The 12,878-nt window shown below is 59.1% G+C and overlaps 1 protein-coding gene across 1 annotated transcript; it reads right to left on the minus strand.

Annotated features, from left to right (window-relative positions):
• Positions 1 to 1,175: 1,175 nt before the first annotated feature.
• DDX23 (DEAD-box helicase 23) lies at positions 1,176 to 12,125 on the minus strand (the record flags this gene model as incomplete). Its single annotated transcript, XM_085535827.1, has 12 exons — positions 11,762 to 12,125; positions 11,545 to 11,652; positions 9,609 to 9,705; positions 9,034 to 9,099; positions 8,795 to 8,933; positions 8,572 to 8,705; positions 6,460 to 6,572; positions 5,331 to 5,474; positions 5,008 to 5,233; positions 3,490 to 3,635; positions 2,487 to 2,664; positions 1,176 to 1,445 (listed from the first exon to the last, which is right to left on the minus strand). Coding segments are annotated over exons 1-12 (1,824 nt in total), but the record flags the coding sequence as incomplete, so codon positions are not given.
• Positions 12,126 to 12,878: the final 753 nt, after the last annotated feature.

Genomic DNA, 12,878 nt, shown 5'->3' on the forward strand with positions numbered 1-12,878 from the left:
TGTCTGTATTTGTGCCCCCCATATCCCTGCCTCCCCCCATTCTGCCCCCCCCCGTATTGCTGCCCCCATATCCCATATCCAACCTGTCTGTATTTGTGCCCCCCCATGTCTCTATTTGTGCCCCCCCCATATCCCTGCCCCCCCCGTCTGTATCTGTGCCCCCCCCATGTCTCTATTTGTGCCCCCCCCATATCCCTGCCCCCCCCCCGTCTGTATCTGTGCCCCCTCCCTGTATTACTGCTTTCCACTGGTCTGTATCGTGCCCCCCCCTGTATTACTGCCCCCCCCATATCCCAGCCCCCACCTGTCTGTATTTGTGTCCCCCATATCCCTGCACCCCCCACCACATATCCCTGCCCCCCCATTACTGCCCCCCACCTGTCTGTATTTGTGCCCCCCCATCCCATATCTCACCTGTCTGTATTTGTCCCCCCCCCATATCCCACCTGCCTGTATCTGTGCCCCCCCCATTCCTGCCCCCCCATATCCCTGCACCTCCGTCTGTATTTGTGCCCCCCATATCCCTGCCCCCCCATATCCCAGTTCCCACCTGTCTCTATTTGTGCCCCCCCCATATCCCTGCCCCATATCCCCCCTGTCAGTATCTGTGCCCCCCCCATATCCCCCCTGTCAGTATCTGTTTCCCCCCCCATCCCATATTCCCCCTGTCTCTATTTGTGCCCCCCCCATATCCCATATCCCATATCCCCCCTGTCTCTATTTGTACCACCCCCCCATATCCCCCCTGTCTGTATCTGTGCCCCCCATATCCCACCTGTCAGTATTTGTGTCCCCCCATATCCCACCTGTCTATATCTGTGCCCCCCCCATATCCCCCCTGTCAGTATTTGTGCCCCCCATATCCCTGCCCCCATATCCCAGTTCCCACCTGTCTGTATCTGTGCCCCACATACCCCATATTTCCCCTGTTTCTATTTGTGCCCCCCCCCCATATCCCATATCCCAATTTCCACCTGTCAGTATCTGTGCCCCCATATCCCATATCCCCCCTGTCTGTATTTGTGTCCCCCCATATCCCTGACCCCATACCCCACATCCCAGTTCCCACCTGCCTGTATTTGTGCCCACCCCATATCCCTGCCCCCCATATCCCATATCCCCCCTGTCAGTATCTGTGCCCCCCATACCCATATCCCATACCCCATACCCCATACCCCACACCCCCACACCCCATATCCCACCTGTCTGTACTTGTGTTTCCCGGACTCAAAGTTCGCCAGCATCTTCTCGGGATCCTCGGCCTCGTCCGTGTCCGGTTTCTGGTTGGTTACAGGCATGTGCTCCAGGATCTTCTGCACATCAGGCTCAAACCCCATGTCGATCATCCGATCCGCCTCGTCCAGCACCACGTACGTGCAGCGGCTCAGAACCAGGTACCGGTTCTCCAGGACGTCAATGAGGCGCCCGGGGGTGGCAATGACGATCTGGGCATGGGAACGATAGGGGGGCACATTAATACAGTGTGTGGGGATTTATTATGGGGGTGTGCCCATTATATGGGGCTTTATTATGAGGTGACCCCATTAACACAGTGTATGGGGATTTATTATCACAGTGACCCCATTAACACAGTGTATGGGGCTTTAATATCACACTGACCCCAATAACACAGTGTATGGGGCCTTATTATGGGGTGACCCCATTAACACAGTGTATGGGGCTTTAATATCACACTGACCCCATTAACACAGTGTATGGGGCCTTATTATGGGGGTGCCCCCATTAACACAGTATATAGGGCCTTATTATGGGGCTAGAGTGGCAATGGGAAGGAACCAGTGCCCAACTGGGCCATACTGAGAGCTGGGGGTGCCCCATTAACACAGTGTATGGGGCTTTAGGGTGCCCCCATTAACACAGCACACCCCTTATTATGGGGGTGCCCCCATTAACACAGTATATGGGGCCGTATTATAGGGGTGCTGCCATTAACACAGTATATGGGGCTTTATTATCACAGTGCCCCCATTAACACAGTATATGGGGCCTTATTCTGGGGCTGGCCCTTCCTGTGGGGCTGGCCTTTATTATCACAGTGTCCCCATTAACAGACTATATAGGGCCTTATTATGGGGCTGGCCCTTATTATGGGGCTGGCCCTCGCTATGGGGCTGGCCCTCGCTATGGGGCCGGCCCTTCCTATGGGGCCGGCCCTTCCTATGGGGCCGACCCTTCCTATGGGGCCGACCCTTCCTATGGGGCTGACCCTTCCTATGGGGCTGGCCCTCGCTATGGGGCTGACCCTTCCTATGGGGCTGGCCCTTCCTATGGGGCTGACCCTTCCTATGGGGCCGACCCTTCCTATGGGGCTGACCCTTCCTATGGGGCTGGCCCTCGCTATGGGGCTGACCCTTCCTATGGGGCTGACCCTTCCTATGGGGCTGGCCCTTCCTATGGGGCTGGCCCTTCCTATGGGGCTGGCCCTTCCTATGGGGCTGGCCCTCGCTATGGGGCCGCACGCTGACCTCGCAGCCCATGCGCAGGCGGAACCCTTGGTCCTCGCGGGAGATGCCCCCGATAACGGCCACCGTGCGGATCCCCAGCGGTTTCCCAAACTTGATGGTTTCCTCCTCGATCTGCTGGGCCAGTTCACGGGTGGGGGCCAGGATGATGGCGTAGGGCCCCTGGTCTGACTCCTCAATGCTGAGCAGGGGGATGGGCACAAATCGGCCCCATTAAAGCAGAACCCCCCCTATAACATAACCCCATCACATCCCCCCATGTCCCCCCATAGCACCCCCCTGTCCTGTCCCACCATGGCAGCCCCTCAGCTCTCAGCCCCATTAAATCACAGCCTCCCCCCATTACATCCCCCTGTCCCATCCCATAACATCCCCCCATGTCCCCCCATAACATCCCCCCAGAGCACCCCCCTGTCCCATCCCTCCATGGCAGCCCCTCAGCTCTCAGCCCCATTAAAGCAGAGCCAACCCATATCTCCCCATAACATCCCCCCATAACCCTCCCCATGTCCCATCCCCCCATGGCAGCCCCTCAGTTCTCAGCCCCATTAAAGCACAGCCCCCCTATAACGTAACCCCATAACATCCCCCCATGTCCCCCCATAACATCCCCCCATAGCACCCCCCATCCCGTCCCCCCATGGCAGCCCCTCAGCTCTCAGCCCCATTAAAGCAGAGCCCTCCCAAAACATCCCCCTATGTCCCCCCATAATATCCTCCCATAACATCCCCCCATAATGTCCCCCATGTCCCATCCCACCATGGCAGCCCCCCAGCTCTCAGCCCCATTAAAGCACAGCCCCCCCCATAACATCCCCCCATGTCCCCCCATAATGTCCCCTTGTGTCCCACCCCCCCATGGCAGCCCCCCAGCTCTCAGCCCCATTCAATCTCAGACCCCCATATAACACCCCCCCCCCCGTCCCACCCCCCCATGGCAGCCCCCCAGCTCTCAGCCCCATTCAATCTCAGCCCCCCATATAACACCCCCCATGTCCCCCCTCACCGGTCGATTTTGGGCAGGGTTGTGATCCACACCAACAGTGGGATCAGGAACGCGGCCGTTTTCCCGCTGCCCGTCTCAGCCACCCCAATGATGTCCCGGTTCTGCAGCCCGATGGGGATGGCCTGACGCTGGATGGGGGTGGGCTCCTGCCAAGGGGAGCAATGGGATTAACAGCCCCATGGACCCCATAGATCAGCCCCATGGACCCCATAGATCAGCCCCATGGACCCCATAGATCAGCCCCATGGACCCCATCAATCAGCCCCATGGACCCCATCAATCAGCCCCATGGACCCCATCAATCAGCCCCATGGACCCCATCAATCAGCCCCATGGACCCCATCAATCAGCCCCGTGGACCCCATCAATCAGCCCCGTGGACCCCATCAATCAGCCCCATGGACCCCATCAATCAGCCCCATGGACCCCATCAATCAGCCCCATGGACCCCATCAATCAGCCCCATGGACCCCATCAATCAGCCCCATGGACCCCATCAATCAGCCCCATGGACCCCATAAATCAGCCCCATGGACCCCATCAATCAGCCCCATGGACCCCATCAATCAGCCCCATGGACCCCATAACCAACCCAGCATCCACCCCAATGAGCAGCCCTTAATCCTCCCACATTAAGACCCCATATCTATATATATAAGTGCCCCAAAATCAGCCCCATATCCCCCATAACCAACCCAGAACTGATCCCAATGAGCAGCCCTTTATCCTCCCACATTAAGACCCCATATATATATATATATATGGGTCTATATATGTATATGGGTCTTTATATATATAGGAGCTCCAAACTCAGCCCCATATCCCCCATAACCAACCCAGCATTGATCCCAATGAGCAGCCCTTTATCCTCCCACATTAAGACCCCACATATATACGGGTCTCCCTCTATATATGGGTCTTTATATATATAGGAGCTCCAAACTCAGCCCCATATCCCCCATATCCAACCCAGCATTGACCCCAATGACCAGCCCTTTATCCTCCCCCATCCAGACCCCATACACACACATACATACAGGCGCCCTATAACCAGCCCCATATCCCCCATAACCAACCCAGCATTGACCCCAATGAGCAGCCCTTTATCCTCCCACATATATATATGGGATTTAGGGGCTGCCCTATATACATATAGGAGCTCCAAACTCAGCCCTATATCCCCCATAACCAACCCAGCATTGATCCCAATGAGCAGCCCTTTATCCTCCCACATCAAGACCCCATATCTATATATATAGGAGCTCCAAAATCAGCCCCATATCCCCCATAACCAACCCAGCACTGACCCCAATGAGCAGCCCTTTATCCTCCCACATCAAGACCCCATATATATACATATATATGGGTCTATATATATACGGGTCTTTATATATATAGGAGCTCCAAACTCAGCCCTATATCCCCCATAACCAACCCAGCACTGACCCCAAGGAGCAGCCCTTTATCCTCCCACATTAAGACCCCATATACATACAGGTGCCCTATAACCAGCCCCACCTTATATCCGCACTTATCGATGACCTCCAGGATATGGGGCGGCAGTGACGAGTCCTTCCAGGAGCGGATGGGGTTTGGGATCTTGCCCCCCTTGGTGGTGATGCTATAATCCTCCCTGAAGATCCTCCAGTCTCTGTCCGTCATCTCGTCCAGTTTCTTTTGGGACCAATGTCTGTCGTCCCAACGTTGTTTGGCTTCTTTCTTCCTCAGTTTCCTCAGCCTGGCCCTGGAAAAGGGGGATAAAGAAGGGATACAGGGCTCACCCCACACGCTATGGGGCAGGAGGTGACCCCATACAGCCCCATAGAGCCCCATTCACTCACTCCTCCTGCTCCTTCTCCTCCAGCGTCCTCCTCTTCTCCATCAGGTCCCCATAAAAACGCGACTGTTCCCTTTTCTGCTGCTTCAAATCGATCCCCGCGATGAAGCCTCGGCCCAACAGCTGAACCTGGTGCCTCTCCTTGTACCTGGGATGGTTATGGGGTGATATAGGGGTTACTCAGCCCCATAGGATGGTTATGGGGTGATATAGGGGTTACCCAGCCCCATAGGATGGTTATGGGGTGATATAGGGGTTACCCAGCCCCATAGGATGGTTATGGGGTGATATAGGGGTTACCCAGCCCCATAGGATGGTTATGGGGTGATATAGGGGTTACCCAGCCCCATAGGAGTGTTATGGGGTGATTTAGGGGTTGCCCAGCCCCATAGGAGTGTTATGGGGTGATGTAGGGGTTACCCAGCCCCATAGGATGGTTATGGGGTGATATAGGGGTTACCCAGCCCCATAGGATGGTTATGGGGTGATATAGGGGTTACCCAGCCCCATAGGATGGTTATGGGGTGATATAGGGGTTACCCAGCCCCATAGGAGTGTTATGGGGTGATTTAGGGGTTGCCCAGCCCCATAGGAGTGTTATGGGGTGATGTAGGGGTTACCCAGCCCCATAGGATGGTTATGGGGTGATTTAGGGGTTACCCAGCCCCATAGGATGGTTATGGGGTGATTTAGGGGTTACCCAGCCCCATAGGAGCGTTATGGGGTGATATAGGGGCTGCCCAGCCCCATAGGAGTGTTATGGGGTGATGTAGGGGTTACCCAGCCCCATAGGATGGTTATGGGGTGATTTAGGGGTTACCCAGCCCCTTAGGAGCGTTATGGGGTGATATAGGGGTTGCCCAGCCCCATAGGAGTGTTATGGGGTGATGTAGGGGTTACCCAGCCCTATAGGATGGTTATGGGGTGATTTAGGGGTTACCCAGCCCCTTAGAAGCGTTATGGGGTGATATAGGGGTTACCCAGCCCCACAGGATGGTTATGGGGTGATATAGGGGCTGCTCAGCCCCATAGAGGAGCATTAGGGGTTGATTTAGGGGTTCCCCAGCCCCACAGGATGGTTATGGGGCGATGTAGGTCTGCCCACCCCACAGATGAGCAGCCCCCCCACTCACAGCGGGTTGTAGTCAATGGAGGTGTCCTCGGACGCGTCCCATTCAAACACAAACTTGCGGTCGTTCAGGTGCCGCGTCCTCCTGCGCTTCTTCACCCCCCCCAGGTACCGCTCCTATAGGCACCAATGGCTCAGCAGGGCAGGCACACGGGGTCCCAGACCCCCATCCCACCCCCATCCCCACCCATTTCCCCCCACCCCCCCTACACCCCCCAATCCCCCCCACATCCCACCACCCCCCGTCCCAACCCCCCCATACCCCCCCCCATCCCAACCCCCCACCATCCCCCCCATCCCAACCCCCCCATACCCCCCCACCATCCCCCCATCCCAACCCCCCCCATCATCCCACTCCCCCCCATTCCCCCCATCATCCCCCATATTACCCCTACAATACCCCCCCAATCCCCCCCATTCCACCCCCATCCCATCCCCCACCCCTCCATCCCCCCCATCCCATCCCACCAACCCCCCTACACCCCCCAATCTCCCCCCCCATCCCAACCCCCCCATCATCCCCCATCTTACTCCCCCAATCCCCCCCACCCAATCCCCCCCATCCCATCCCCTACCCCTTCATCCCCCCCATTCATCCCCCCCCTCTCATCCCCCACCCCTTCATCCCCCCCCTCCCACCCCCTGCCCCCCATCCCACCACCCCCTACACCCCCCAATCTCCCCCCCCATCATCCCCCATCTTACCCCTCCAATACCCCCCCAATCCCCCCCCATTCCATCCCCTACCCCTTCATCCCCCCCATCCCACCCCACCCCCTCCCCGCCATCCCACCATCCCCCCCCTACACCCCCCAATCTCCCCCCACCACCCCCCCATCCCAATCCCCTCCATCCCCCCCATCACCCCCTCCAATACCCCCCCATTCCATCCCCTACCCCTTCATCCCCCCATCCCCCCCAATCCCATCCCCCACCCCTTCATCCCCCCCAATCCCACCCCCTCCCCCCCATCCCACCAACCCCCCTACACCCCCCAATCTCCCCCCCCATCATACCCCTCCAATATCCCCCCCCAATCCCCCCCCATTCCACCCCCATCCCATCCCCTACCCTCATTCACCCCCCCATCCCATCCCCCACCCCATCATCCCCCAACATCCCATCCCACCCCTGCCCCATCCCCCCCCATCCCACCACCCCCCATCCCAACCCCCCCCCACATCCTCCCATCATTCCCATCTTACCCCCCCAATCCCCATCCCATCCCCTACCCCTTCACCCCCCATCCCATCCCACCCCCTCCCCCCCATCCCACCAACCCCCCCCACACCCCCCATCTTACCCCCACCCCCCCCCCATCATTCCCCATCTTACCCCTCCAATACCCCCCCCAATCCCCCCCACCCCACCCCTAATCCCCCCCATCCCATCCCCTACCCTCATTCATCCTCCCCATCCCATCCCACTCCCATCCCATCCTATTCCCCCCACATCCCCCCATCATCCCCCCCAATCCCCCCCCATTCCACCCCCTACCCCTTCACCCCCCTCCCATCCCACCCCCTCACCCCCCATCCCACCAACCCCCCTACACCCCCCAATCCCCCCCCACACCCCCCCTACACCCCCCAATCTCCCCCCACACCCCCCCATCATTCCCCATCTTACCCCTCCAATACCCCCCCAACCCCCCCCACCCCACCCCCATCCCATTCCCCCCTCATCCCATCCCCTACCCCTTCATCCCCCCCCATCCCATCCCACTCCCTCCCCCTCCCCATCCCCCATCACCCCATCTCCCCCCATCCCCCTCCAATACCCCCAATCCCCACCATCCCATCCCCTACCCCTTCATCCCCCCCATCCCATCCCCAACCCCCCTGTCCCCTCCCATCCCAACCCCCCCCATCCCCTCATCATCCCCCATCTTACCCCCCCAGTACCCCCCCCAATGCCCCCCCATCCCACCCCCATCCCATTCCATCCCCTACCCCTTCATCCCCCCCCATTCCATCCCCTACCCCTTCATCCCCCCCCCCACCCCCTACTCATCCTCCCCCCCATCCCCATTCCATCCCATCCCACCCCCCTCCCACCCCTCAATTCCACCCCCCTCATCCCATCCCATCCCCCCCCCCCCTCAGTCCCCCCCCACCTTGATGGCGTGCAGCTCTTTGCTCTTGTCCTTCTCCTCGCGGATCTTCTGCCTCCCCTCCTCATCCTCGGTGCCGTTACTTTCTCTCTCCATCCTCTCCCTCCTCTCCCTGCGCTCCCGTTCCTGGGGGTCTTCTGGGAACAAGGGGGGGGGGTCTCAGAGCTCAGCCCCCCCCATATGGACACAGGGGGGTCGTTGGGGGGGGCGGGGGTTGATCTCACACCCAACATCTTCCTCCCCAGCTCCTGGAATTGCTTCCTCTTCTTCCTCTCCTCCTCCAGCAGCCGCTGTCGCTCCTCCACCTCCTGCTGTCTCCGCTTTAAGGCCTCGGCCTCACGCTCAGCCTTGGACAGGAACTTGGGCTGCGAGGGGGGGGGGCTCAGAACGGGGCTGGATACAGACCCCCCCCCATAGACCCCCCCCCCCAGGCACCGCAGCCCTATGGATGGGGGCAGATCCCACCTTGGCTTCTGCCTCCTCCTCCGCCTTCTTCTTGGCCAGCAGCTCCTCCAGGGACAGGGGCTGCGCCTGCACACACAGCTCAGCTCTAAGGGCTGCTCCTCACCCCACAGCTGCCCCACAGCAAAGCCCCCCACATCAAACCCCCCCCCACATCCAACACCCCCACATCCAAACCCCAACCTACATCCAACCCCCCCCCCACATCCAACCCCCCCATGTCCAAACCTCCCCCACATCCAACCCCCCCCACCCACATCCAAATGCCCCCCCCCCCCAACCCCCACCCCACATCCAACCCCCCTCCACACCCAACTCCCCCCCCTGCATCTGACCACCCCACATCCAAACCCCCCCCCACCCCAAACCCCCCCACATCACATCCAAACCACCCCCAACACCCAACCCCCCACACACACCCAAACCCCACACAACCAACCCCCCCCCCCCCCCGATCCAAACCCCACCCCTCGACCCCCCCCACATCCAAACCCTCCCCATCCGACCCCCCCACATCCAGCCTCCCCCCCCCCCCACATCCAAACCCTCCCCACCCAGCCCCCCCCCCCCCTCCAAACCTTCTCCTTTTTCAGCGCGTTCTCCTCCTCCTCCTCCCCCTTCCTCTGCTCTCTCTCCTTGCGGGACTTGGAGTCTTTACCCCTGATCGGGGACAGGCTGAACCGGCAGAGCAAGAGGAAATGAGGGGCAGAGCAGGACCCCAAACCCCAAAACCCAGAGCCCCAAAACCAAAACCCCAAACCCCAAAACTCCAAACCCAAAACCCCCAAATCCAAAGCCCCAAACCCACAGCCCCAAAATCCCCAAATCCAAAGCCCCAGAACCCTAAACCCCAAACCCAGAGTCCCCCAAACCCAAAACCCCCAAAGCCAAAACCCCAAACCCAAAGCTCAAAACCCAAAGTCCCAGACCTAAAACCCCCACAAACCCAAAGCCCCAAAACCCCAAACCCCCAAACCCAAAGCTCATAACCCAAAGCCCCCAGACTCAAACCCCCCAAACACAAAGACCCCAAACCCCTCAAACCCCAAGCCCCAAACCAAAGCCTCAAACCCAGAGCCCCCAAAACCCCCAAAGCCCCAAACCTAAAACCCCAAATCCAAATCCCCCAAACCCAAAGTCCCAGACCCCAAAACCCAAAACCCCAGACCCAAAACCCCAAAGCCTCAAACCCAAAGCCCCAAAACCCCCAAATCCAAAGCCCCCAAACCCAAAGCTCAAAACCCAAAGCCCCAAAACCCCAAACCCAAAGGCCCAGACCCAAAACCCCCAAATCCCCACAAACCCAAAACCCAGAGCCCAAAACCCCAGACCCAAAACCCCAAAGCCTCAAACCCCCAACCCCAAACCCAAAGCCTCCAGACCCCCAAACCCAAAGCCCCCAAAGCCAAAACCCCAAAACCCCAAAACCCCAAATCCCCAAACCAGAGCCTCAAATCCAAAACCACAAAGCCCAAAGTCCCAAAACCCCAAACCCAAAGACCCAGACCCAAAACCCCAAATCCCCCAAACCCAAAGCCCCAAAAACCCAAAACCCCAAACCCAGAGCCCTAAATCCTTAAACCCAAAAGCCCCAAAAACCCCAAATCCCCAAACCCAAAGACACAAACCAAAGCCCCAAATCCTCAAACCCCAAACCCCCAGACCCCCAAATCCTAAACCCTCAAACCCAAATCCCCCAACCCCAAACCTCAAACCCAAAACCCCAAACCCATAGACCCAAAACCCAAGACCCCCAAACCCAAAACCCCAAACCCATAGACCCAAAACCCAAGACCCCCAAACCCACAGCCCCAAAAACCCAAAAGGCCCCAAAACCCAAAAGGCCCCAAAACCCAAAAGGCCCCAAAACCCCAAACCTTTAAACCCAAAAGCCCCCAAACCCCAAACCCAAAGGCCCAGACCCAAAACCCCCAAATCCCCACAAACCCAAAACCCAGAGCCCTAAACCCCAGACCCAAAACCCCAAAGCCTCAAACCCCCAACCCCAAACCCAAAGACCCAGACCCCCAAATCCAAAACCCCAAAACCCCAAAGCCCCAAAACCCCCAAATCCCCACAAACCCAAAACCCAGAGCCCTAAACCCCAGACCCAAAAGCCCCAACCCCAAACCCAAAGCCTCCAGACCCCCAAACCCGAAACCCAAAGTCCCAAAACCCCCAAAGCCAAAGTCCCAGACCCCAAACCCCAGACCCAGAGCCCTCAAAACCCAAAGCCCCGGAACCCCCAAATCTAAAACCCCCAAAACCCCAAAACCCCCAAAATCCCATAAACCCAAAAGCCCCAAAACCAAAAAACCCCCAAAACCCAAAAAACCCCCAAAACCCCCAAAGCCTCCAAAACCCAAAGAACCCCCAAAACCCAAAGAACCCCAAAACCCCAAAAAACCCCAAAACCCCAAAAACAGCCCCACCCCCCCCGCCCGCCCCCATACTCCCCCACACTCCCCCATTGCCCCCAATACCGGCCCCGGCCCCGCTCGGTCCCGCTCCGACCTGCCCCGTTTCCGCTCCTTGTCCCTCCGGTGGCCGCCATCTTTTTCCTTCTCCCGGTCTCGGTCCTTCTTCCCCCGGTCCCGGTCCCGCTCTTTGTGCCTCCGGTCCCTATAAAAAACAGCAGAAATCACCCCAAAATGACCCAAAATGACCCAAAATGACCCTATAAAACCGTTAAATCCCTTCCCACCCCCCGGTATCTCCCGGTATCTCTCACCTGTCCAACGACTTGGACCGTGACCGTGACCGTGACCGGCTGCTCCTCCTCCTGTCCCGGGATCGGTGCCGTTTCCGGTCCTTGGGGGATCCCTTCCGGTCCCGGTCCCGGTCTCGGTCTCGTTCCGGTGACCGGGATCGTTTCCGTTCCTCCTTCCCGGGGGACGCGTCCCGTTCTTTCTTATCCGCCAGCTCCCCCGCCATGTTTAACGGGGCTGGGGCCGCTCAGAGCAGCTGGGAACGGGACCGGCCCTTCCTCCGGTCCAACCCAGCCCCCCCGGCCCGGTTCGGCCCGGTCCGGCCCGGTTCGGTCTCACTAGGCCCAACCCGAGGCCTCAGCTCCGCGCCGCCGCCATGTTTGCCGCGGGGGATGCTGGGAAAGCGAGGCGCCTCCCGCACACACCTCGACTACAACTCCCAGCGGCCCCCGCGGCTCGTTCCGGAAGTACAACGCGACGGCAACTTCCGGGACTCCATCTCCCATTGGTCCTTACCGGAAGTGCAGCTCCGATGTCTCTTCCGGAACTACATTTCCCAGCGGCCCCGAATGCGCTGAGCGCCTCAACTTCCGGCTGAGACCCCCAACCTCCATCTGGGCACCCCAGCTTCCACCTGGAGACCCCCAACTTCCATCTGGGTCCCCCAAGTTCCATCTGAGACCCCCAAACTTCGCCTGGAGACCCCCAACTTCCACCTGAGCCCCCCAAGTTCCACCTGGAGCCCTTCAACTTTCATCTGTGACCCCCAACTTCCATCTGAGACCCCCAACCTTTGCCTGGAGCCCCCCCAGCTTCCACCCGAGACCCCCAAGTTCCACCTGAGACCCCCCAACTTCCATCTAGGCCCCTCAGCTTTCACCTTGGACCCCCAACTTCCATCTGAGACCCCCCAACTTCCATCTAGGCCCCTCAGCTTTCACCTTGGACCCCTAACTTCCATCTGAGACCCCCAAACTCCACCTGGAGCCCCCCAACTTCCACTTGGAGCCTCTTAGCTTATATCTGAGCCCCCCAACTTCCACCTGAGACCCCCAACCTTTGCCTGGAGCCCCCCAGCTTCCACCTGAGACCCCCAACTTCCACCCAAGATCCCCAAGTTCCACCTGAGACCCCCAAGAT

This window comes from Coturnix japonica, unplaced genomic scaffold, assembly GCF_054131305.1.
Source record: "Coturnix japonica strain WE unplaced genomic scaffold, WE-NBRP24 Scf192, whole genome shotgun sequence".
Lineage (NCBI taxonomy): Eukaryota > Metazoa > Chordata > Aves > Galliformes > Phasianidae > Coturnix > Coturnix japonica.